This window comes from Carassius carassius, chromosome 17 (genome assembly GCF_963082965.1).
Source record: "Carassius carassius chromosome 17, fCarCar2.1, whole genome shotgun sequence".
Taxonomy (NCBI): domain Eukaryota; kingdom Metazoa; phylum Chordata; class Actinopteri; order Cypriniformes; family Cyprinidae; genus Carassius; species Carassius carassius.
In genome coordinates, this window is record NC_081771.1 from 8,095,214 (window position 1) to 8,122,475 (window position 27,262).

At 38.2% G+C, this 27,262-nt stretch overlaps 2 protein-coding genes across 2 annotated transcripts; both read left to right on the plus strand.

Annotated features, from left to right (window-relative positions):
• Positions 1 to 5,435: 5,435 nt before the first annotated feature.
• arl8ba (ADP-ribosylation factor-like 8Ba) lies at positions 5,436 to 17,277 on the plus strand. The gene is made up of 7 exons (XM_059570661.1): positions 5,436 to 5,690; positions 14,201 to 14,281; positions 14,395 to 14,468; positions 14,575 to 14,668; positions 14,755 to 14,822; positions 16,141 to 16,211; positions 16,311 to 17,277. The coding sequence occupies exons 1-7, from the start codon at positions 5,568 to 5,570 to the stop codon at positions 16,358 to 16,360; spliced, it is 561 nt and encodes a 186-aa protein (XP_059426644.1). The 5' UTR covers positions 5,436 to 5,567; the 3' UTR covers positions 16,361 to 17,277.
• Positions 17,278 to 17,975: 698 nt separating this feature from the next.
• edem1 (ER degradation enhancer, mannosidase alpha-like 1) lies at positions 17,976 to 25,666 on the plus strand. Its single transcript, XM_059570662.1, has 12 exons — positions 17,976 to 18,603; positions 19,182 to 19,254; positions 20,045 to 20,148; positions 20,355 to 20,526; positions 20,617 to 20,800; positions 21,340 to 21,514; positions 21,876 to 21,996; positions 22,642 to 22,812; positions 22,895 to 22,968; positions 23,054 to 23,150; positions 23,330 to 23,491; positions 24,004 to 25,666. The coding sequence occupies exons 1-12, from the start codon at positions 18,140 to 18,142 to the stop codon at positions 24,091 to 24,093; spliced, it is 1,887 nt and encodes a 628-aa protein (XP_059426645.1). The 5' UTR covers positions 17,976 to 18,139; the 3' UTR covers positions 24,094 to 25,666.
• Positions 25,667 to 27,262: the final 1,596 nt, after the last annotated feature.

Sequence of the window (27,262 nt, forward strand, 5' to 3'; positions counted from 1 at the left end):
CCGCAGCAGAAGCACCTGACCTGCGGGTCGTACCATTTGCATTGATTCGAGAGGGGTGTGGGGCCCTGCACAGCATGAAAATGACTTTTTTATACCAAACCAGCGCCTAACTACAAGTTTAGTTTTGCACAGGAACTTTTTTAGTTGTACATAAATGCTATACAAATGTTAGTGCATGTATATGTATGTATAGAAAACTGACTTCTAAGGGCCCCCCCCTTGCCTCGGGCCCTGGGTACTCGGTACCCTTTACCCCCCCAGTCCGACGCCCCTGATTACAGTGGTGCCGAAGCCCGGGAGAAGGAGGGACGCGCTGCTGAAGATCCCTCGCCGCTGTGGTGAATCCGCGGTGCCATCGAGCTGGCGAGGAGTGTGCCGCCATGGACGCTCGAGGCGGTGGACTGGAGCGAGTTGCCGGGGACGGGCGAGCTCGCTACCGGCCGCCCACGATGTGGAGAGACGGCTGCCGTCCGTGAGGGAGCGGAGGAGTCGGCGCCGTTCGCCAGGTGGCCGGAGCCTGCTGCCTCCGCCGGAACGGGGAGGAGCAGGGAACGGGGGACTCCTGCCGGCTGCCCAAAACCGGAGGAGCTGTCGCCGTCCACCGGGCGGCGGAGGAGTGTCGTGCCGTCCGCCGAGGGCCGTCCAGTGCCACCGCCAGGCACCGCGGAGGAGATCACCCAGCTGGTGGAGGGCCGAGCAGCGGTGCGTCTGGGAACCGGAATTTTTTTTTTTTTTTTCCTCTCTCCCCTCTCTCGTCTCTGTCGCTCCTCCTTCCATCTCCTTTTCTCTCGCCTCGCCTGTCCTACCCCCAGGTTCCCGCAGGTCCCCGGGAGCGGCCCCCCCGGAGGGAGGGGGGGGGGGGGGAGTAGAGCGCAGTCTCGGGAGTACCCCCCGGCCTGCGAGGGGCGATGGGGGTATGTGACGAGTGGGGCGGGGCCGGGGGACATGGGAGCGAGGCCGGGGGAGTGATTGGAGATGAACTACACCTGTTCGTCCCACCGGTCTCGAGGCCCATGGAGGAGATGGAAGGATATAAAACTGGAGCGACGACAGTGAAGGACGAGAGAGGACCAGGCCTGGGCTTTTAGTTGTGTTTTGGTTTTATTTTATGCGCACCAGTCGTCCGTGAGGGGCTGGTGCGCTGTTTTGGGTTTATTTTCCTTTATTAAAATGTTGTTGATTGTCAAAAAAAAGAAAAAAAAAATTCCGGTTCCCAGACGCACCGCTGCTCGGCCCTCCACCAGCTGGGTGATCTCCTCCGCGGTGCCTGGCGGTGGCACTGGACGGCCCTCGGCGGACGGCACGACACTCCTCCGCCGCCCGGTGGACGGCGACAGCTCCTCCGGTTTTGGGCAGCCGGCAGGAGTCCCCCGTTCCCTGCTCCTCCCCGTTCCGGCGGAGGCAGCAGGCTCCGGCCACCTGGCGAACGGCGCCGACTCCTCCGCTCCCTCACGGACGGCAGCCGTCTCTCCACATCGTGGGCGGCCGGTAGCGAGCTCGCCCGTCCCCGGCAACTCGCTCCAGTCCACCGCCTCGAGCGTCCATGGCGGCACACTCCTCGCCAGCTCGATGGCACCGCGGATTCACCACAGCGGCGAGGGATCTTCAGCAGCGCGTCCCTCCTTCTCCCGGGTTTCGGCACCACTGTAACGATATCAACCTTCATATTCATCCGGAAGAAGGAGGCGGGAACCGGCGGACAATCAAAAACATTTTAATAACAAAATAAACACAAAACAGCGCACCAGCCCCTCACGGACGACTGGTGCGCATAAAATAAAAACCAAAACACAACTAAAAGCCCAGGCCTGGTCCTCTCTCGTCCTTCACTGTCGTCGCTCCAGTTTTATATCCTTCCATCTCCTCCATGGGCCTCGAGACCGGTGGGACGAACAGGTGTAGTTCATCTCCAATCACTCCCCCGGCCTCGCTCCCATGTCCCTCGGCCCCGCCCCACTCGTCACAGTCTTATATTTCCACCTTAGGTTTGGGCCATGCATTTGAAAGTGTGAAATATTTTAAATATTGTCACTACTACATCAATGGATATACTAATAGACATGTTTTGTGTGTGTGTGTGTGTGTGTGTGTGGGTGGGTGGGTGTGTATCATAAAAACAAGTGTTTCAGCAAATTGTTCTAGGCATTTTATTTTCAGTTATTAAATTGTATTGTGGTCACTGGCCAATATATAGAGTTGTAGCACTGTATTACAATGACTTTTGCCAATAAATTTATATTATTATTGTTTATTGTACATGCTTGTTGTAAGGTGCGCACACATATGGAATTACATTTGTTTCAATAATAATGAACGAAACTTTATAAAACTGAACGTAACTTTTTCAGAAAATATAAAAAATATGCCATAACAAAAGAAGAAAAAAACTATGAAAACTAATAAAAATGAACCCAGTCGCACAAATTTAACAGGCTCTTCAAATATACTTCATTCTTTGTTATTGTTTTTCAAAGATTCTTTTTCGCTAATCGTGGATTCTGAATTCATTGCCACAGATTTCGCTTACGTTTAGCAGTTTTTCGTTTGGTGTTTTGATACAAGCTTCTCATGGGGGCGGGCTTAACAGTGATCTACTTTGATTGGATAGTGAGCTTTTGATGGACAGGTGCTCTCTGACCGGGAAGTACAGACGCCACTCAGTGATTGTGATTTGTATTACTAAATATGTAAATAATATCTGACCTACGATCGTCTCAGTCTGTAAAGATGAGCTCTTGTCCTTCAAGGCAGCCTGAAGTAAGCTTGTGTTACTGAATGACAATAATAACCCGCAACAAACTGTAGCACACTGTAACATGAAAAACTTGTATCGATGTTATTGGTTACTTCAGTAACACAAGCTTACTTCAAGCTGCCTTGGAGGACAAGCAGAGGAGGAAGATGATGCCGCTCCGTGTCTCTGTCTGCTGAAAGCTCATCTTTACTGAGACGATCGAAGGTCAAATATTATTCATATATTTAGTAACACAAGGCACGACGTATTGCATACAAATCACAGTGAGAGCTTTTTTTTCTTTTTCTATTTTTATTATTATTTATTTATTAATAAAGAATAAAAAGAGGGCCAAAATCTAAACAAAATTAAACAAGGAGATCAAAGGAGATCAAAGGCAGAGCAAATCTAACAGAGAAGACAGGTTTACAGTTGGATAATTTGCATTTGTGACTGTGAAATTTGTTTAGGATTTTTTTTAATTAATAACAAAAACTGTTATTTTCGTTTGTGGGGTCATAATACCCAAATATAATGTTTTTCATATGTACTGAGAAGCCTGGCAAAATCTTACACTTGACAAACACACCAATATCATCCCAAAGTTTCTGAGTGTAGTGACATGACCAAAATAAGTTTCTTCAGAACTCGAACAAAAAGAGCATTTAAGATCAATGTCATATTTAAATCTTTGTGTACTTTCTTTACAGGGTAGAAGGGTAGAACAGGGAAGAATTTTTTTGCGGTAGAGACCAGATTTACCAGATATGGGGTGGTGCTAGCGCAGTGGATAAGACACATGTCTTTGGTGTGACAGACCCGGGTTCGAATCCACTGTGAGACACCAATGTGTCCCTGAGCAAGACACTTAACCCCTAGTTGCTCCAGAGGTGTGTGACCTCTGACATATGTGGCAATTGTAAGTCAGCTAAGTGAATAAATGTATAAATGTATTTAATCACCGCGAGAGCTTTCCAATATGCGAGCCACTGGGTGGCGTCTGTACTTCCCGGTCAGAGAGCACCTGTCCATCAAAAGCTCACTATCCAATCAGATTAGATCACTGTTAAGCCTGTTAAGTTTGTGTCAAAACCATAGACTGTATAAAAACATGGACGTAGTGTCCGTGATGTCACCCGTAGACTCCTGAAGAGAATTTTTGAAGCCTAAAGTGTGCAGAGCGAGCCATCGCCATCTTGGCACCGCGCGACTCTCCCGGACAATCGAAAATGGGCAAAAGGGCGGGAGCTGGTTGCTGAAGCCACGCCCACCTAGCGCGAGGGCTGTGACAGCAGTGGCAATTCACTTGTCACTCAAGTGGCCACAACCTTAATTATGCAGAACTTTAAGGCTTAATATAATTTAAACAGATGAGTTATAAAAAAATTCACCCCCGTCACAGTTGTCTTGAAGGGCAAAATTAGCTATATAGACCAAAATCATTTTTTGCACCAGGCTGAAAACATGTTTTTTTTCTGCTGTAAAGTTGGGCATTTTAACATGGGGAGTCTATGGGATCGACTCTCTTTTGCAGCCAGCCTCAAGCGGCCAGTCGATGAATTGCAGTTTTAGTCACTTCCTTATTGGCTTCACTAGAGAGAGTGGGAGGTTGCCGCTCGGTCAAAACACCAAACGAAAAACTGCGAAACGTAAGCGAAATCTGTTGCAATTAATTCAGAATCCACGATTAGCGAAAACGAAATTTTAAAAAAAATTAACAATGAATGAAACATATTTGAAAAGCATGTTAAATTTGTGCGACTGAGTTCATTTTTTTTCATTTTCAAAGTGTTTTTCTTCATTTGTAAGGGCATATTTTTGATAGTTTCTGAAAAAGTTACGTTCAGTTTTATAAAGTTTCGTTCATTATTATTGAAACAAATTTAATTCCATACACACAGAGAGCCGAGTCTCACTGACAGCAACACCGAGCTCTCCTTCACGTCCACGTTTTGGTTAAGTATTTTTTTTTTCTTTAATTGCTCATTTGAACTTTTTACACTACAGACTGAACAAAATTAAGCATTGCTTGGTAATTGGTCAACAAAGTATTGATAGATGTGTAAATATTGTCATATAACAGTTGTCTGAATTTTTGGTTGATTGTACGTAGTCTACCTTTCTATCAAAGTTATCTTTTAACATTATCAAGATGAATTTGTCCTGACACAGTTTAACTCTTTTGAGTTCTTGTCATATTTTATTACCATTTTCTACTATAGCAAATAAACTGCGATAATGTGAGAAATGCTGACGGTTTCTGAATAAATTCTGGTTTGACTGTTTGTTTTTTACAGTGAAGACTATGCAGTGCTATTTTACATTTGATTATTCGGTTTCTGTACCTGGACACCTACAAACTTGTAAAAACTTAAACATTTTGTAAATATAGCACAAATAAATAAATACAATCAATATAAAAATTAAACCCCAGCCATGGCTCTGCTGGGACAACTTTACAGATAATAAATTCTCTAATATAGGCAATAATTGTCAATGTTAATTTAAAAAACCGGTTAACAGCAGTAGTGTGTGGCTACGTTTGGTTTTTACGCTGTAATGGAGACAGTAATTTCTTTATGAAGTTGAATACACACTTAACTGGTTTCTTCAGTTCGAAGGAAGAGAATCGCTGAAATGACTTTCCATTGGCACTGCTGGCCTGCGCATGAGCGGCGCAGCTTCAACTCACATGACACACTCTGAGTTCGCAAACGTTTCACAGTCATATGACAGCGGTCAGTTCCTCCAAACACTACGTTACGATTCTAGAAGTGAAAAACATTGCAAACAACAAAAAACCCAACACAGACCCGTTTAATCCAGCATCAAAATGTTGGCACTCATTAACCGCCTTCTGGACTGGTTTAAGTCTCTCTTCTGGAAGGAAGAAATGGAGTTAACCCTCGTCGGGCTGCAGTATTCGGGGAAAACGACGTTTGTTAACGTAATCGCGGTGAGTGTTTGCGTTTAGCATGAGCTAACGTTAGTTCAACAAATCCAAGAGACTGAATGTCAGTCCAGTTCACCAGGCACTTGACACGCTTGCTTACATATAATAGACAATGGAGCTAGGTTAACTTTCACAGTATATTAGTGGGCAAGACTTGCTTAGTGGACGTAATTCTACGTTTTTGAGAAAGCTAAGGCTAACATTAGCTCCCAAATGACCATCAATAATTTGATTGCATAGTGGGTGGTTTGTTTTGACCCCAGTTGACAGTTTACAAAATACATATAGTAAAATGAGCTGTACATATCACTGAAACCAAAACCTACTTGTAAAAACGTCAACTCAGTTTAATCATTTGTTTTCTTGATCTGAGTTCTAGAGAGAAATAAAAATCCAACTGATGGTGGCAACCAAAACTAACTGAATGTATTGTTTAGGTTTATGGTTGTTATGTATGCTTAAAGAGTTTTTGGTCATGAAAGAGCTTAGAAGTAAAGAATAATTCATGCAGGAATGATTAGAGTGACATACTCCAATCTCATGCATGTGAATTTAAAACCCAGTGAACACTTAGCTTTCACTTGCACTATTTTACTAATTAAAAATGCTAAGGCAACTTCACTTTTGAGAAATATGATGATGTGAGAACAACAGACACATCAGTTATTTATTTATTTCAGAAAAAGCAGGTTTATTTTAATTAGATTAGGTCACCCCATCACAGACACCAACATGTTAGCTTCACATTATCAACCATGCAATTTATACAGTTGTTATTATTATTATTATTATTAATAATAATAATAATAATAATAATAATAAAAACATAGATGCATCATGTATACTGCTGTCCTGCAAACCTTTTTAGTGACAGTACGTGGTAGCAGTTTAATATTTAAGTTCATAAATCATAATAAGTGGATTTCATGCTCAAATATCCTGTTGTTGTTGGTCCTTTGATGAGCTTGATTTTGCTGTTGGGAAACTGGATGTGTGATCTAGGAAGCACAAGAGTCATCTTGCTTTTTTTATCTTGTTCACAACATCAGCATTCATCAATGCAGGTATCATCGATCAAAAGTGAGTCACTTATTGGTGTCTTTGCACATATACAGGCAAGACAGTGATATGCTGCTTGATACTTGTTCTGCATAAGCCAATTTGTCACTAACAAGTTCCTAATAATACATATTATTTCTCTGCATTGTGTTGAGTTGTATTGTTGGTGCAACAAAAAATGTATATAACCCAGCACTATTGAGCATGTGAGACTTGCTCTGCAATATCATTCCTAGCCCTGAACCAAATCCAATCTAAAGACAGAGCAGTGCACAAAAGTAATTGTTGTACATATAAATATGGTTCAACTTGTCAGGTGTAGTGTAATTATAATAGTATTGTGCACTTATGAAAAATAATCTTAAATGATGATGAAACAGATTTTCTGATGTACTCTGATGTTTAACACTTTCCCCTTAATGTGGACATAGCATCAGTTCTTACCTTTTAAAGCCGAGGTCCCCAACCACCAGTTCGCGACCCTCTACTGGGCCGTGGAAGAATTGCTACCGGGTCGCAAGAACGTTCTGGGAAAAATGTGTATAGATATGACAGATATGACACTAATGATTGTTCTTATTATTCAGTATTTTTGTTGAATGAGATTGATATGGAGTAGGCCTAAAAATTTGACGATTTCATGTTAAATAAGTAAATCTGTCATATATAGGTGTTAAACGGATCACAGTTGATCTGTGATACGTACGGACAAGACCATATAATGTTCGGCACGCACGTGATTGGCAGATTATTTAGCCAATTTAAACATTCAAGCAATTTTAAACCACAAGAATAAGAAATGAAAGAGAGCTCAATTTGATACTCACGCTCTGTTCTCGCACACAATAAAACTTTCAGACAGCGCTGAAATACAGAGTTGCGTAGCCTATATGTACACATAAATTTAGCTTGTCAAAAACGCTTCATAGCATTGTCATTGTGCTTTAAATATTTCTTTTTATTGCTTATTCGAAAAAATAGGGCCTAAAAAAAAAATTTGTTTGGTTCCGGTTTCCGACCGACCCTGTCAATTTATGTGCGACCCAAATTTATTTTATGAGACTGGGGAAGAACGGTCTTTCACACATCGTTAATTAAATTACAGTTTCCTTTAAATGCTGTTTTACACTTAAGTAATCCGTTAAAAACCATTAAGTATTGCATCAAAACCCTTTAACTGTCAATTCCTAAAGTGAGCTATAACTTAAGGTTTGGAAATCGTAACATTAAGAGAAACACGGGGGGAGGGGGGAGTCAACAATATATCGCGGAACAGAGAGGGCACTGACAACATGCTGACAGACAGGACATTAACATTACCAGCTTACTTTTAATATGAAACAAAGTCTCATTTGGTTATTTCACCTTTCAAATGTGGTCATTTTTTAAAGAAATGTAAACAATAAATACCGTTTTGTGGCTCTTGAATGTGTCGAACAGATCGCTGTAAGTTAGATCATCAGTTAAAACTAACTGATCGTCTCTTGCTTCTAGTTAATTTATAGCATCAAAATCAAATAAACCACATAAATGAACATCATAAAGAATGTTGTTTGACTACAAAAAGATGTCTGTACACTCCGTTTTTCAAATTCAAATCCTCCATGTTAATCTACTATAAGATCGCCTGTCAAACTCCCGCGAAGGCTTTTTGTGTGTGTGTGTGCGTTTTGCGTGTCTATGGCAACAACAGACTTTAAACGGGAATACAGAATCACTGTCGTAAAAGTACCGGTACACACATTTAAAATCAGCGCGCGTGTGTGTGTGTGTGTGTGTAAAACTGCCACTGGAGAAAAAAAAAAAAAAAAAAAAATCCCTACCGACCAATGACCTCAACTGACAACCAACCGGAACCAAACTTTTTTTTTTTTTTTAGGCCTAATCTGATCTGTGACTCAATATAAACAACGCAATATAATTCATTGATCCACAATAATGCTTTTATACTGTAACCGGTTCATGGTGTAAAAAAGGTTGGCAACCCCTGTTTTAAAGTATAGATAAAGAATTACTGTCTTTTTGGTTCATTTAAAGGTACATTATGTTTGTGAGCCGGTCTAATCATGTTTTTAGTGCATGGAGTGATGTGAGGGTCATTCAACCTTATTTTTATGTCTTAATGATAGCATTCTGGATAGTTATTGTTCATTGGATGATCCAGTTTTACTCCATTATTACAATTTTCTTTGAATCATTGTTAAAAACTTTTGTGTGTGGAAACTATGATAGTTTTTTCAGGATTCTTTAATGAATACAAATTTTTAAAGAACAATGTATTTGAAATCAAATATTTTTAGCAATGTGAAAGTAATGTGCATATTCAGTGTAGTCACCATTAAAAAGTTTGTCAGTCAACTAAAAAAAAACAACAAGGCGTTCCACCGTCTTTGTCTGCATTTTTGAATGCACTGTATGTATGTATATGTGTGTGTGTGTGTGTGTGGTGTGAGTTTAGACAATGTGGGAGTTTCTGCCATTAGTCACAAGACTTTAATGTGGTTCTTCCTGGTCAAGTGACGTCCTCATCATGTGTTTTGGTGTGTGAGTACAAAATAAGATAATGTGCTGGTAGTTCAGTTAATTTTTTTTCTCTATCTGCTTTGGTAGAAGGCTAGATACTGTAAGGCTAAAATGTGTCTTTAAATTTGGTAAAATGAGAAAGCTTTTCAGATTTCATTTGAATTGCTCAAAAGACTCTGGTGTTCAGTGTGAGCATGCATGGTTGGATCCCTGTATTTGAAGAGTTTGGTTCCAAAACGCAATAAATCCATTTTGATTAATTTGAGTAAAAATGTGTTTTCTTTACCAAAAAAAGTGGCAAGATGAAAACCACTATTTTCTGTTTTAAACGTTCACATAGCATCTTTAGGTTATTATAACATTAAACATTCAAATCCAGGTTTTGATTTTCAAAGATTTATGATAAACTTTCCAAAATGCAATAAATCCATGATACTTTTTTTTCCCCTCAATCCATTGAAATAAAAATAAAAAAATAAAAATGTACTTTTTAATACTGACCAGACACAATACAGATTTTTTTTTAATGTCATTTATCGTGTTTTGGAACCAAACTCTTCACTTGTAGTTCTGTCTTTGTAATCACTTCTCTCAAACTGTTGGAGACCACGTGTGGACTTTCTTGAAATTTTTTCAGAAAGTTCCTCTCCCGAATAGGTCTGATTGACCTTTTGATGGAGAGTTCTTTGAAGCTGAAGATTTTCGACATGCCTGGCATGCTTATGACTCATGAGTGATTGTCTTAAATTCTGGAGCCCCTTCATAAGCAATGGTGTACATATCATGTGATTAGAAAAGTCAGATTCATCACCTAAACTTCATGAATTGGTCACATTATTTTTTTTCATCATGTAATTTGAATATTCATTGGTTGGTAATATTTCTCTTGGATATTGTTTGGTTCAGCTGAACAGGGTCAATGCAGCAAATGCAAAGTTCATGCAGTAAAAGATTACATTTTAGAATAGGACATAGGACTTAATAAAATATTAAGCTGCATTTTCTGATTAAAAGTTGACATTTAATCAGGACCATGGACCACAAATCCAGTCATTTATTTTAAATTTACCCTTATGACCCCTTCCTTATTAAATAAATAAGCTTTCCATTGATGTATGGTTTGTTAGGATGGGACAATATTTTGAAAAATACAACTATTTGAATAGCTGGAATCTGAGGATGAAAAATAAAATCACCTTTAAAGTTGTCCAAATTAAGTTCTTAGCAATGCATTTAATTAATCAGAAATCTGCTACAAATAAACTGGTGCTACTCTTGACTGGTTTTGTGCTCCAGGGTCACATATTACTAGATGTGGAAAAGCAGACAAGAGGGAATTTCCCTCATCAAGGCAGACCCCCTCAACCCTGAATCACAGAAGGTGATTTAAACATGTTTCAGTAAATAAGAATATATAGAAAGAAACACATAACTGTTATTATTATTTGATATTTGATAGATATGTAAGGCAATAAGGTACGGAAAAACAGTACAGATTTTAAATATATATATATTTATTTGTTTATTTTGTGTTTTCTGACGTGACCTACTGCAGCTCAATTTGTTTGTTTCATAATGTAATGAATAGCTGCCTCACAGCCTCCAGGAGAACAGTTTTGCTGTCTACACTCCACCATCTCTATATATACACTCTTGCTGTTTCATCATTTCAGCACCTCAGGAGGAAATAGCATCTCCTGAGGTGACCATGTGTGAACTGATATCTCATTAATGTTCAAATGGAGCAACAAGTGCAGTTATGTTTGCATCAGGGCACAGAGATGCTAGAGCTTCTGCCCTATTTGCACCTGGTGCTCAAACAAACTCTGTCAGAATATCTTGTTGAAGCATCTCTCTGAGCAGTCATGGCTGATAGTATGAATTGTAGGGCTGCAACTAACGATTATTTGATAATCGATTAATCTGTCGATTATTTTTTGTGATTAATCGATAAATCTGTTTATGTACTTATATTTTAGTTTTGTCCATTTTTTCCCCAGGTAAATTATTAATAAAGGGTCTTTATCATTCAACATAGACTTTAGGGATGGGACGATAACCGGTTTTATTGATAACCGTGATAAAATTTGCTGAAGGTTAGTAATATCGTTTAAAAATGAATTATCATTAAAACCGTGTTTGATTATCGCGGTTTTAATAACTCACTATTAAATCATGTCCAGCCAGCAACAGTCTGACGCAAGCGCAGCGCAAAATGTTTTTTTGTTTTTTTTCGAGAAGGAATGGCGAAAGTCAGTGACTTTTCTATGCTTTTCTATGCTTCTACACTTTTCATTGTAAGGAAGGAACTGCCACAGAATTTAATCTTTCTTTAAATTAAGTGCATAGAGTTGCTTGTTTTATTAGTTGTTTGTTGATTATTAAATATAAAACTTGCTGAAATGTTTTCAGTGTGAGCATCAACTATTTTTGAACACTTTCATCTCGTTTCAACAAAACCGTGATAATATTGATAATCGTGATAATTTTAGTCACTATAATCGTGATATTAAATTTTCATACCGTCCCATCCCTAGACTTTTTAGAGATTTTAACCATTTTGCACTGTCATATCCTCATCAAAAACATACCTTGAGTTTTGTTTAATTATGTGTTAGTAATCCTATGCCGAACTCTTCTGCAATCAAAACACTGACCCATACGTACTCTAGCAAATTTCACAAGGAGATTTCAAATAGTGTTTTCACCATGGCAGTCCTCAGCCGCATTCTAAAGTAGTTTAACATCCTGAACAAAGCTTAAGGAATCTTTCAGAACATATTTTCACGAAGAATAAGAATAAAACAGAATAAGATTGCAGTACATTGCATTTTATTATTTTTTTCCTGTAAACACACAGCTTATACCTGGGAAACAGCTTTATAGCTTATGCTGTGAAATTGTAAACAATCCTTCGAATAAAGTGCCGGTGGCATGAAACCTGAATGGAACTCACATTTTAAAGTAAAATCCATCAGAAGGTTGTCCAGAAAAAAAAAAGTGCATTTCAAATACATTAAAACATTAACCTCTCTCATTCAGTCATAATTAGGCGCAAGACTGAATTACGAACTGGTAAACGACAAACTGATCACAGAACATGTTTGTAAAGCTTTAAATGTTAACTGTTAAAAAGCAATGTTATCAGCTTTTACGACTAAACATTTGCAAACAACGTTGTACTGGAGAATCTGCACAAATAAAAGTCTTAAACAGTTAAACAGTTCAGTAGTGCAGAGTTTACAGGTTACTCTTCTTTTTTGAAGGCTCAAAGTAAAGTGCTCCCACACTTTGGATGACTTTGTTCGATTAGTTTTATCTTCTGCTTTTTTCTTTTTCTTTCTCGAGCTTACTCCACTGCCGCCTGCCTCTCTCATCTCGCTGAATGCTGCAGAGACCGCAGAGACACTGTTCGGGAAGCACGTGACATAAAATGAGGCCAGCTATTGGCTATTCGCTACTTCTCCTACTGTACTGGCTGAGTAAAACCTCCGGTGGCTCATTACTGCCACACTTTGGTCTCCGAAGATTCAAAATATGCACGAAATGAGCCGCTTATGGCAAATAAAAGTTATTTAGCAACTAATCGATGACTAAATTAGTTGACAACTATTTTAATAATCGATTTTAATCGATTAAATCGATTAGTTGTTTCAGCTCTAATGAATGTTTCCAGACAGCCTGAGATAGTGAGCTGACTCAGTATAGTTTGTTCCTATTAGCCGCAAGAGCCATGCAGCCAGACATGTTGACACCGCAGTCCTTAACTATTTTTTGAAAGATAAAGCGTATTCTCAGTTGTTTTCTGGTTAGTAAACATGCTGTTAAGTAAATTAGAATTCATAGAGAAGTGAGATTCTGTGTTTTGGTTTGTTTGATTGGGTGACAAAATTCCTGTTCTAAAACTGAAGAATGTTTGTCAAGTGCAGTTATTTCCATTGTCTTTTATTTGCTTTAGTATGAGACATACTGTACATTTAACAAAAACAACAACAAAATGGAATATACTACTTGTGGGAGTTGTGACCAAAATCTTTTATATCATTATGAGTAGTTTTATAGCATGTTATAGTAAGCATCATGATATAGATATCATCTTTGCTAAAATTTCAATATTGGCATATTTTTTTATTATCAGGCTGACGTAGATAATCGCTATTATTAGCCTATGGAGGGAATTACATCTTTAGATATGACTATGCAGTCAAGAACTGAAGGGAGGTGGTCCTAATGTTTAGGTTTTACTGGCAACAGCATGACAAATAAGGGAAAGTGTTTATGTGGAGGGAATTTCCCCATTAAAGGCAGACCACATCAAAACTGATTCAATACAGGAAAGGTGGTCTTGTGGTTTAGATGTGCAATTTAAATATTCCTGTCTCATAAGTCATTATTATTGCCGTGACTTATATTACAAAAGATGAACTGCTAAATGGGACAACAGATTTGAGTGAGTTGTTTGAATAAACATGAGGAATGTATGAACTTCTAAGTATGCAAGTATGAACTTGCAACCCGTAAAATTACACCTCAATTTACAAGCTCTCAAACAGTTAACGTTTGGTGCCATGATGGTGTCGACTGCACATTTTTCTGTGCGATACAGGCACAAAACCTTTGCTTGGCAGAAGAGTTGACAGAGGCAGTGACCTGAATTTGAGAATTTCGGTAGGTTAGCACAGTAGATCGCAATATACCACGCAGAAATTTCCTAGTTTAATTTTTGCTCAAACTTCCACTATGAATCATAGATCAAATAAAAGTTTCTGATGGGAAGCCCTTAAATACTAGTGACTGCAGGCCTATACCCTTGCAACAACAGGAAAATAAATTGGGCATCAAAAACAACGAAAAACAAAACCGTTTAAGGTGAAATATTGAAAGCGGTTCCATGAGTTGATAATATCTTCTTTTTTCTTTTTTTTTATCAGTCAGGCCAGTTCAGCGAAGACATGATTCCAACTGTCGGGTTCAACATGAGGAAGGTCACAAAAGGCAACGTCACCATCAAGGTTTGGTCCTAACAATTGATCTCGGCTTCTTGGGATTCAAGAGAAATATAAGGTGGAAGTTTCTTTTGTAAATAATAAATACTTAAACTAACATGTGTCTGATTATTGTGCAGATCTGGGATATAGGAGGCCAGCCGAGGTTCAGGAGCATGTGGGAGCGATACTGTCGTGGGGTGAATGCAATAGTGTAAGTATTAATGCATCCATCTTCTGTGAGGTAAAGAGGACAGTATTCTTAATTATGAAGTAATGAAATATGCATTCTTTCATTTCTTTTTCATTTTCTCTCAAAGGTACATGGTGGACGCAGCAGACCGGGAGAAGGTTGAAGCTTCCAGAAACGAGCTGCACAATCTTTTAGACAAGCCACAGTTACAAGGAGTCCCTGTAAGCTACTTGTCCTTGTTTTTACAGCACATCATTGCTTAATTATCTTTATTGCATCAGTTCTTATAAATGTTTTTGTGTTTCAGGTGTTGGTGCTTGGGAATAAGAGAGATCTTCCTAATGCGTTGGATGAGAAACAGCTAATTGAAAAAATGTAAGAAGCTCTACACCACAAGGCAGTAGATGATTTTCTGGTGATTGGTGATTGGATTAATGCCCGATAAAGCAGTGTTTGTGAACTTTATGTACAGCTGTTTCTGGGGAAACAGCTATTTTTACCACTTGAAAATTGGCACCTAGTGGCAAAAAATGAATTAGCATTTTCAAACCCTAGGGTAAAAACTGATTTACCCTCATAGTGCAGAGCAGTGTCTTCTCGACATGATGCTATCCACAGGAATCCGCTACGGTGTTTGAGGGAGGGGGGTTCAAGTTTTCCCAGGTCTGCATGTGCAACAAGTGGACGGTCAATATGCTAATGTTTCATGTTTTTGTCAACATGAAACGGCTTTGGATTTGTTTTAAAATGACTCGTTTAAATGATTCAAAGTTAACTCTTTCTTTTGAGAGACAATAACTTTATACAAGTGCACTTTCAGATTTAAAACTTTGCTGTGTTATACACTGCAAAAAAGGTTGTTTTCAAAAATCCATAATAGGGCACTTTAAGGTCAACATGCTTACATGTTGAAATAAAAATGTAATAATTTGGTAATGTGGGACGGAAAATAAATTGTTACCAGTATAGCTTTTTATACTATTATCTCTCTAGCCAGTTTGCATAACTGTTTGCCAAAATTGTTTCATAACTGATCCACTCACATGCATGTTCTTGAGGTGAAATGGAAGGTAGGACATCCATTGCTGAAGCTGCTGCATTTAGTGCTATGATTGCTCGCATTCATTCTCTGGTGGCATTCTGCCAAATCATATGATGCTAATAAGATTACATTGTCATAATAGAAAACTTAATATAATTATAATAATTAGAAAATTGCATTACTGGCTCTGGTCATCTCGGTTTATCTTTATCTTCATTATAAAGGAATGCTCTACTTGTAAAAATCAGTTTCAAGTCTCTCTCTCTCTCTCTCTCTCTCTCTCTCTCTCTCTCTCGCTTTTTTCACTCTTTTTACCACTTTTTTTTTTTTTGCCAGCGTCAGATTGAGATTTCTTTTGTTTTTGTTTTTTTATGATATGTGTGAAAGTGAGATGAGTCACAATGTCTAGACGAGATTTTAACCATCAGTCTGGATGAAATGAAAAGGTTGTGTGGCTTGGGGGTCTCATGTTGTTGTTGTGAGAATTACTGCCATCTGTTGGCTAAGAGTTGTAGGGGCTTTCTTTATGTCCTGGGAGCTATTGTTGTAGGACTTTGTTTACAGTTTATCCTGAATTAACTTGTTGGCCTGAAATGAAGCCACACCATAAAAATAGCTGTATTAATTCTGTCTCGTGTGCTATTTCTTTAGGAACTTGGCTGCTATTCAAGATCGGGAGATCTGCTGCTATTCTATTTCCTGCAAAGAGAAAGATAACATTGGTGAGTAATGTTCCATGAAGATGAGTTATTTTGTCAGCTATATGCTGTTGCCAGTCTGCTTGACTTAAATGACACTGTTATGTCCCCTGAACCTCACAGACATTACACTTCAATGGCTAATCCAGCACTCAAAGTCAAGAAGAAGCTGAAAGTGTCTTCAGAGGGTCCAAGTTTTTCCGCTGCCATGTTACTCTCACCCCACTTCTTACTCACTTTGTGAAACTGTACAGTTCTCCATACTGCCCCCCTCACACTACCCTGCTCGTCTGTTCCCATAATTCTTCACAAGCTCCTCCTCCCAACTGCATCAGTTACGTCAAAGATACATCAGTCGCTAAAAGCCGCTAGCCTACAGAATGAGTTCATCCACCTCTTACAGCCTGCTGTCAGAAGAACATTATGGATTCATGGGTTTGCAAATCCCAGCAGCTCTGGTGATCTCCACTTGGGGTTTCCTGAACAAATCTATTTAAAAACTGAGAAGAGTTCAAACTTAAATATCATGTTCTGCCTTTTTTGCTCCAGTCTGTCAGGTTATGCTCCTGAGAGCGTGTAATATCATGTGGACTGTTGCTTTTATTTCCTTCCTTTTCTCTTTTCCCCCAAATTGTCTCTTGAGAAATGCTTAATCTTTAGATACGAGGAGCAGTCCAGTAAATAAACAGTTCAAATGATGATTCAGAGAGATTTGTACAGAAATGAGTGTAAGTATATTTGAGAGGATGAATGTTTTGCTGGTAAAGGTTTTCATTTAGCTCAATGATGTCCTTGCATCCTGTTCATGAGCTGAGAGAGCGCGAGTAGGTGAAGTTAAAGTGCCTTGTGCAGTGTATCTGTCCCTTAAGATAAAAAGTATACCGGGTGTGCCTACCTGGAATTAGATTGGATAAAGACAGCTTACTTTGAACTGCAAGTACCGAAGGCATGCTTTTTAAGGTATATTATTGTACTGTTGTCATTCTCAACTAAATATTTGTGAAAAGGAGCAAATGTTGGAAACCCCACTATTATCAGTGAATTTTTGTAAATATTAACCAATAAATAGATTGTCAACATGTAGGAGGAATCTTGCATTGTTGTGGCTTTTTTTTATTTGGTTTGTTTTTTAATCTCAAGTTATTATGAATTAAGTATGTGAAGCTATACCTGCATATGCTATTTCCAAATTTGAAAATTTGAAAGGTGGAGTACATCTGTACATTTTGTTTAAGCTACTGCTAATTAAAACAACAAAACATTGCTATCGCTCTTCCCATTTAAGCTTAGTTCAACCTTAATCCTCGCACATTTTTAAGATTTTGATTTAAATGTGAAATTATTGGAAGCTACTATAACAGTTAATGTGGTACTTGTAACTAAGGTTTCTGTGTACTTTATAGTATATCAGTATTTGATTGCAATGTCAACGTAATAATACTGATTCTATTAAAAATTAATTGTGAATAAAAAAATTAATGAGAAAAAATAAGATTTTTCATTTATTATAAGTATTTTCATTATTTTTGTAATAACAAATTGATAAATACTGCTGAAACTATCAAACAAAGTTGTTGTTCCATTAACATTTAGTATTCTTATTATTATAAGGTAATTGTAGCAGTAGTCAGTAGTAACTAAACTGATAAGATTGTGTACATAGTCACACAGCACACATGTGATTTTCTCATTGGCTTAGAAATGCAGGGATGCTTGAGCTGCCACGACATTTCCGCTGCTTACCGCTTGTGTGAGTGACGTATACATTAACCATTTGCTCTTTGTGATGACGTTGCTGGCGGTTGACCAATCAACGTTGAGGATCAGGGAGGGGCTGGTTTGTTGATAGGAAGTGTGTGAGAACTGAAAGCAGGAGGAAAACTCGACTTTTGCGCTTCGATAAGTTGCGATGTCGAAGTGAATTATGACTTTAAGGCCGACAGCAGGCAAAGATGCAATGGAGGTTAGTAGTCGTGGGTCTTCTCGTTTTGAGGGTGCTGCTGAACTGCGCAGTATGGCTAGTGTTTGGACTGGGACCCAGCTGGGGCTTTGACTTCCCCATCAAATTCACGTTCAACTTGAATAAGATCGAACTTCTCCAGGATGGCGACCAAGCCCCCGTCAAAACTAACGCCTGGTTACAGCACATGTACGATGACAGAAACCCTCAAGCAAAGACCTGCTCCAAGATTAGTGGGAATTCATCAAAGAAATCCTACCTCAGCTTCTTTCAGGAGGGCAGAGATGAATATGACAGAAAGTACAGCTCCTTCCCTGACGCGCTGAAAGTCAAGATGAGGGGAATGGCCCGAGCCATGTTTTATTTCGGATATGATAACTACATGAAGTTTGCCTTTCCAGAGGACGAGCTGAACCCTATAGCTTGTGAAGGTCGAGGGCCTGACGTACTTAACCCGTGAGTTATATTATATCACCCCTCAAAACGAGCATCTGTACGTTAGTTTCATGAAAAAAAAAAAAAAAAACCCGCCGCATAATGTCAACATTATTCTTGTTCTTAGATTTTTTGAGGCATGTCAGCTTTAGTTAATTTTTGGAAAATAAATATTATCTGACTATCAATCTTTAGTTACTTTGCACAGATTATTCTGACAAAGACGTGCACTGAATGGGAATGACATTCCTATGTCACAAAAATGTGGCTAATCAAGCGGTTTTCTCTTAGTCTTTTTATAACACAAGAGTAGAAGTTCAGTTGTTAAATTCACATAACTTTTCATAGTGATCTTTTTTTCTGTTTTTTTTTTCTAAGAGGGGACTCATAAATGTCACAATGTCACATATATGTAAGCAGAACAAGTAACAAGTTGCAACTTTTCAAATAAGCCCCAATGTCAGTGAATATGAGACCTTTGAGGCATGGAAAAGGAGAAATGTCTCTTATATCCAGCACTGCATATTTATTGGCTTTATTATAACCCAGTGTATTTGAATAATGAACCTTAGATACATTTGCTTGTGTATTTCTCCTAGATCAAATATCAACATCAACGATGTCCTTGGCAACTATTCTTTGACCCTCATCGATGCTCTTGATACGCTGTTGGTAAGTCAGCCTATTGTACAGATGTCTTAAGTTTAACTTTATATAAGAAACTGGTTCTGTTTCATCCCCACAAATTATTAGATAATGTCAATTGTTTAATTCAATAATTTCTAATTTCTTTTTTTTTACTGTCAGTAAAAGGATGCATTGGTTTTTTGTTATTTTGTACAAGATGCAACAACAAAATCCAGCTGAACTGCTGTTTAGTATAATCTTCTACAATAAAAAATAAAAAAATAATCATGCAATAAAATAAAAATGCAGTTCTTAGTCCTAGAATCCAGAATAGAATTGCCATTTTCAAGCCACAGATTTCCTCCTTAGGGTTTTAAACGGCTAATTTATGATTTATGAGTAAATGTCTGTGGTTTATTTAATTTTAAAGAAACTTACACATTTTGTTCTACAACATACATTACACAGTCATGTTTGGAAACTAGTCTAAAAATTTGTTCTGTTCATGTTTCACGAATGCTGTGTCCTTCACTACTAGAAAAGGGAGAAAGGGAGTAGTAGTTTTCATGATAAATGTGTTCTAGTAAACTACCTTGAATTTATCTGCGCTTACGATTAACTTTCAGCTATCTAGATAAATAAAACTAATTACGCATCAACAAAAGATATGGCCTCACCTGAACAAACTATGCATCTTGTTCAAGGACTATTAATTACAAATAATCTTCCTTCAAGTGAATTCTTCACTTTTGTTTCACCTCATAAAAACGTAATAGTCATACATGTACATTAATGCACTGTGATTAAAGTTTTGCTCCCGTTTTGCTTCCTGCAGGTTCTTGGAAATGTGACAGAGTTCCATCGAGCTGTTAAGCTTGTGATTGACACGGTCTCTTTTGACAAGGACTCCACTGTTCAAGTCTTTGAGGCCAACATTAGGTGCAGTAATTTTCTTTAATGGATCTCTTTATTTGAGTCTGTTCAGTGGTTTATAGCATGAGGGTGAACAAATGAAATCATCATTACTGACAGAACAAACCCTTCAAAATGCAATCATTATGCTGAATAATTAGAATCTAGACTTCTAGAATAAATAAAAACATGTTTAAACCAGGATCTGTGTTGTTAACTTGTTCCCTTTTCAGAATTCTAGGAAGTTTGATTTCGGCCCATATTCTGCTGACTGATTCACGGCACCCGTTTGGGGACATAGCGCTGAAAGACTATGATAATGAGCTGCTGCACCTTGCGCATGACCTGGCGGTTCGACTACTACCTGCCTTCGAGAACACTAGCACAGGCATCCCCTATCCCAGGGTCAGGCCAACTTACATGGCACTATTTTAGAGAGATGATGCCTCGTTTTTTCTGCATTTGATATTGGTGTCCTACCATGTTTTTGTGCAGGTGAATTTAAAGAGAGGCGTCCCTCCTGACAGCATTAATGAGACCTGTACTGCAGGGGCGGGCTCTCTGCTTGTGGAGTTTGGCATTTTGAGCCGTCTGATTGGTGACTCTACATTTGAGTGGGTCGCCCGGCGTGCTGTTAAAGCTCTTTGGAACTTGAGAAGCAATGAAACTGGGCTGTTGGGTAAGTGGTTGTTTTTTATGTTTTGTTTTTTGGTTTGTTTTAGTCATATCTTAAAGGGATAGTTCACCCAAAATTTTAAATGCTGTCATTAATTACTTGCCCTCATGTCTTTCCCAACCATGAAGACCTCCATTGATCTTCAGATCTTTTTTATTAAATAATATCTTAAATAAGTTTTCTTACCCTCCATAGACTGCAACGCAACTACCACATTCAAGGCCCAGAAAAGAAGTAAGGACGTTGTTAAAATAGTCCATGTGACATAAATAGTTCAACTTTAATTTTATGAAGACACGAGAATACCTTTTGTTCAGAACACTTTCAGAAGTCAGAATACTTTTTATTCAAAAAAAAAAAAAAAGGTCATTCTTTGGCACACATTCACGAGAGAAATTTTCATTTTTGGGTGAACTATCCTTTTAAACAATTACTTCACTTGTATAGATCTTTTCTTTTTCTTTTGTTTTGAATCCATTGTCTTTTATTTGTGATCACATGCCTTTGTCTGACCATTAATGATTCTCTTGTCCATCTTCCAGGGAATGTGGTGAACATTCAGACTGGTCAGTGGGTAGGGAAGCAGAGCGGTCTTGGTGCGGGCATGGACTCGTTTTATGAGTACCTCCTCAAGTCCTATATTTTGTTTGGAGAGAAAGAAGACTACAGGATGTTCTCAGCAGTTTATGAGAGCATTCAGAGCCACCTGAGAAGAGGGTGATTATAAATGTGTGCATGTGTGACCACAGCTGTTTTTGGCTGCAGTTTGAGCTTCCAAAAGAATTTGCATGTGTTTTTCTAACCACCTGCAGATAAAGTGTGTCACTTGGGATCTGTGGTTAAGTGTGACATGGTTTGCAGCCAATGAATGTACTGTTTGCATTCAAATTTTTAGTGTGTAATTGGATTGTGTAGTTATGAGTGCAAGTCTGGATTTACATTTAAGTTTGTTATTAATTTTCTATAACTGCTTGGATATGCAGAATTTATAGGCGTTACATTGTGACCTCACACCTCAGGGTGTTCATTCATGAATTATTATTAAACCGTTTTTATTTTATTTTTTTACATTTTACAGAAGAGAGTCATGTAATGAAGGAGATGGTGACCCACCACTCTATGTGAATGTGAACATGTTTAATGGGCAGATCATGAACACATGGATTGACTCTCTGCAAGCATTCTTCCCTGGACTACAGGTATGAATTTAGCTTCTCTCACTCAATCTCTCCATTGTCTTTATATAATAATCTAATAATACAATACAGCCTGTTCAAAAGGGGTAAGTACTTTCTTTTTTTTCTTTTAAGAAACTAATATAGCAAGAATCCATTAAATTGATCCAAAAACTTTGGGTAAGAATACATAAAGATTACCTCAACAATTTCCATTCATCAAAGAATCCTGAAAAATTTGATTTGAACAGTAGTATAATAATAGTGTTGTTAGCTGAATCACACCGGTCACAAAAAGTCAGTGACTTATATAAACAGTCTTCTAAAACAGCATTGTTTCCCAGTGTAAACTCTTTATTGCTTAGTGTAAAACATGTTGAAGATTAGCAAATAGGCTGTCGATTCATTAAATTACAAGCCCTTTCCTCTAAAATGCTGTTTATTCAGCATAGTGAAGCCTCTCCTCCATTGACATCCATAAAAAAAAAAAGGTCTCCTTTCCACACATACTGACAGACTGGTACGCTTTTTCGGTTAATGGTTGCAGGTTTACCTTCTAGTGGCTTCAACTGGACTTTGAATTGTTGAACTAAAAATAGACCCACTGACAGCCTTTTTTCATTGAGTTCATTTGAGTTATTACCAGGGACACATCTCCATTTTTCTCAGGTTTTGAATGGAGATGTTGAAAATGCCATTTGCCTTCATGCCTTCTACTATGCAATCTGGAAACGTTTTGGTGCTCTTCCGGAAAGATACAACTGGCAGCTTCAGGCCCCAGATGTTCTCTTCTACCCTTTAAGACCAGAACTAGTAGAATCCACATACCTACTCTATCAGGTACAACCTGGTCCCATTATAACCAGATTTTCAGACTTCACAGCATTACAGTATAATTAATAATAAATTTAAATCTCTGCAGGCAACCAAGAATCCTTTTTATCTTCATGTTGGGATGGACATTCTTGAAAGCCTTGAAAAAAATACCAAAGTCAGGTATATGGTTTAAAAGGGCAGAAAGTGATTTTATTGGGATGCTTACATGTTCTTAGAACAGATGTTTTGGTTTTGTCCTTCTCAGGTGTGGTTACGCCACTCTCCATCACGTGGTGGATAAGTCCAAAGAAGATCGCATGGAAAGTTTCTTCCTCAGCGAAACCTGCAAATACCTTTACCTGGTTCGTTGTCTAATATTCTCCCTTTATATTTTCCTGTTCTTACTTCTTGCATCTAGTCTTTTTTAGCCATACTTTTATTTGAGTAACTACAAACATAGTCAGCCAGGTTTATTAGCCATACACAAGTTTTATGCAGCTGACATGTCCATCACTAAATGATATTTAACATTCCTTTACAGCTCTTTGATGAAGATAACCCACTGCACAAGTCTGAGAGTAAGTACATCTTCACTACAGAAGGCCATGTAGTGCCGATAGATCAGCGCTTCAGGGAGAAAAGTTGGGAAGACCAATTTCCATGTGAAGCGCCTAATAATGAGCCCCCAGCCAACATAAGCAACGTAAGATATTTATTTAACAATATTTTCCCTTCAATTTATGAATATGATTAGCAGTGGGGATATTAATAAATGAAACCAGTTTTACTCTCTTGTATTAAAATGAAATGTTTAGGTAAATGGTAAGGGTAAGGTTTTTTTTTTTTTTCAGCCTTTCTGGTAAATTGTATGCTGCTTCAAAAGATGCCCTTTAAGGATATTTGCTTAAATGCTGATTTCTCATTCTACTGTCTCATTTTTTTTTTTTATTAAATAAAAAAAATTACACAGAAAATAATTATCAGACATTGAACCCCTCCCCCCCCCCCCCCCCCCCATATCAATTCTTTTAGCTTCTTGGGGCACTTTTTTTAAACGTTTTTTTTAAAACTCGTTTTTGTTTAATGTTCTTTTTTTGATAATTTAAACATGAAATGTACTTGCAGTGTTTAAAGTAGTGTTTTGTCAGGGACATGACAATGGATCTTGAAAGTGGTCATAGAAATAAGAATGACATATTTTCATTTGTCTAATAGTGTGAAAGGATTCCTGATGAGCGACGTTATGGCCTTCCTCTAAAGAGCATATACATGAGGCAAATAGACCACATGGTGGGACTGTCCTGACACCAGTACTGTCCCTGGACATCTCGACACATACAAGCCCCCTGGAGGGGTTCAGTAACAATATCAGAGAACTTTTCAGTCTCTTTTTTTTTTTGCACATGAAGTGGTCAACAAATCAACCAGTATAAGTTGTGTTTTTGGACATAAAAGTTGTCTTCTATTTTTATCTATTGTCTTAATTTGGACCAGGTGTTTGGGTTTGGCTGTGTATTCAGATCCAGCCAGCAAAGGTCCACAGCATAAAAAAACAGTCAGGGCAGTTTGGCTCTTCAAAATCCTAAAATGCATCGCAAAACTGCTTTTGATTCTTTGGGCGGATCAATTTCTATATTGTGCAATCGAGTATGTTTACACACACAGTTACATGTTTTCTTCAGTGCCATGTTTATTGAAACTTGATATTATAAAGGGCTTCAGTGGGTTGAGATGTTATGCATGTTTCAGATTTTCTACTCAAGGAACAAGCTCTCAAATAAGCTTTATATTACAGTTGTTTTATACACCTTACAGGAACACACACAACAGAAGGGCTTCATTTGATACAAATCAAACTGCATTCTGAAGTTTTTTTCATTTTCCAGAATGACGCATTCATTTTTTGTTTCATATTTTGTGCCTGGGTTTGCAAAGCGTAGAACACTGTGTCCTTTTGTTTTGTTTTTTTTTGCATGATTTATCGTTTCCCATTGTACCCATTGTTTTTCTGCTGTCAGTGTATTGTGATGAAATTGGAAAGGTTTTGTTATGTATCATACATGTTTGGTATGGTTTGAAATCTCCACTCGCATGTTATTTTGACAGAACAAACCTCATAATTTGGTACATTTTACAAAGCAGGACGAGGATGTGCTGTAGATTCTCTCAATTATGTCTGGAAATCTAGTATAATTAGCCTCAACTCCTCTATTTTGTCTGTAAACAAATATGCATATTAATAGGGAAATAATTCAAAATTGTGGTATTTATTGGACCAAATATTACATTTAACAAAAAACATGTGCCTTTTAACTAATTTAATTTTTCTTCAGTCCTCAGGATCAGTAGTATGCCACAATGCAGTCTCTGATAATGCAGAGGTGATACGGATGTGCTGTGCTAGTAATGTCATTAACTCTTTTAGTGCTTAATTGTTGGTGCAAATATTTTCCGAACTAAAGTTAGAAATAAGGGATTCTGAGAATGATCAGTATGATAACAGAAGAATTCATTTCTTTGGTATTACATATTATAATTTCTTTGGGGCACATACAGAGAGGATACTCTCATAAATAGGGGAAATATTTATTAAGATTTGTTTTTATCAGATACAAGTATTATCTAATTAAAGTTTATCAGATTGTGATTTAACCTTTAGTCCAAAGAGACGTAAAGGTAAATGTCTACACTGTGCATTGTATCAAATCAAAATTAAAACCATGACTTTGCAAAACAGTTTGACAGTCTTGCTTGTTGGAGCTGTTTTTCGCATCAGTTAATAGTACAGTCAGGTCTTGATATTATTGACATGAAGTAAATGTTCTGGGTTGACCACAATTTAAACTAATACATGTACTGTAGCATCTCTGGCTTACAACCAATTATCACAGAAAACAAAGTTATTTTCTGTGATCAATAAGTTGTAGTTAGAGATACTCCACTCCACCAGATATTTTGGATGAAAACCAGAAAGCTTGTTAATGTCCCATTAACTGTCAAGTAAATTACAATGGAGCTACAGTTTACTGTGTCAGCCGTGCCACACGGATAAAGTCCATCTGAAATTAAAATTGACCATATTTACTTTGTTTGCCTAAACTGATCGTTTTGTGGTGAACAATGGTGAACCGGGCAGCTGAGTCCTTAGCCATCTTCAAGAATCGGCTTAAAACACATTTCTTCCATCTTTATTTGACCCTCTAACTTTAAAACTCACTATTCTAATTCCATTCTTAAAAAAAAAATTAACTACCTTTCTAATCTTTTTGTATTCTATTTTCTTTTATTATGCAATTGTATGTGTGTGTGTATGTGTAAAGATCTCTAACACTAGCTTGCTCTATTCTTTTTTCATTCTATCGGTTTTCTTTTTATTTATTATATTATTTAAAATCCCATGCTACGTGTACTGTGTTAACCTAACTGAGACTTGTTATAGCACTTATATATCATTGCTCTTTTTGTTGTTTTTGATTGCTTCCACTGTCCTCATCTGTAAGTCGCTTTGGATAAAAGCGTCTGCTAAATGAATAAATGTAAATGTAAACAATTCATCTATGCAAGTCAATCCACACAAAAAAATTTTTTGGCTTCTTGATCTTTAATCAAAATCAGAAAATGGCCCTCCCCTCTGCATTGGAGGACTTTCCCTGATGACGTAGGTTTGACGCTTTGGGTGTTTTAGCATCCGTAACCACGCCCCTCCAACTGACAGTAGACAGGCTGCCTGTGTTTTTGCGAGCATTGACAGCGCGTGAAAGGAGAGATGGTGAGGAGGTGCATTTTTGGTTGTGGCACTCACAAAACACTTTTCCCATTCCCTAAAATTCCCTCATTACGGTCCAGATGGCTTGAATTTTTACATTTCGAGGAAGGAGGGATAACAAAGAGGTCACGGATGTGCTCGAAGCACTTCACGTGCGAATGCTTCAAAAATTGGACAAAACACGAAATGGGGTTTGTGAGATATTAACTACTTTTCTAGATCCAATCAGGTGCTACTTGGAAAATAAAGCCACGCCCACTATTTTTCCTCATGTAGTATTCCGTTTCTCTCGGAAATATGTCACAACACTGGAGAAAAGTCGTTTGCAACTTCCGGTTCACACGGACTTTAAATACACATAGAAAATATGTCCTTGCGTTGCGGCTGACACAGAAGAACATCTCGGTTACGTATGTAACCTTGGTTCCCTGAATAGGGAACGAGATGCTGCGGTGACGTCACCACGTATGGGAACACCTTCGGTGTGACGAATGTCTGAAGCCCTATACCATCCCGCCAATCCTATTGGCCAAATAGCGCGTGGCACCGCCCAGCATGCGTAGGCATATATATACCTGGTGCTGCGCGCCATTTACCTCAGATTTCATGATGAGAAGAGAAGAAAGCTATCAAGGTACGGCACGGCCAGAACCGCAGCATCTCGTTCCCTATTCAGGGAACCAAGGTTACATACGTAACCGAGATGTT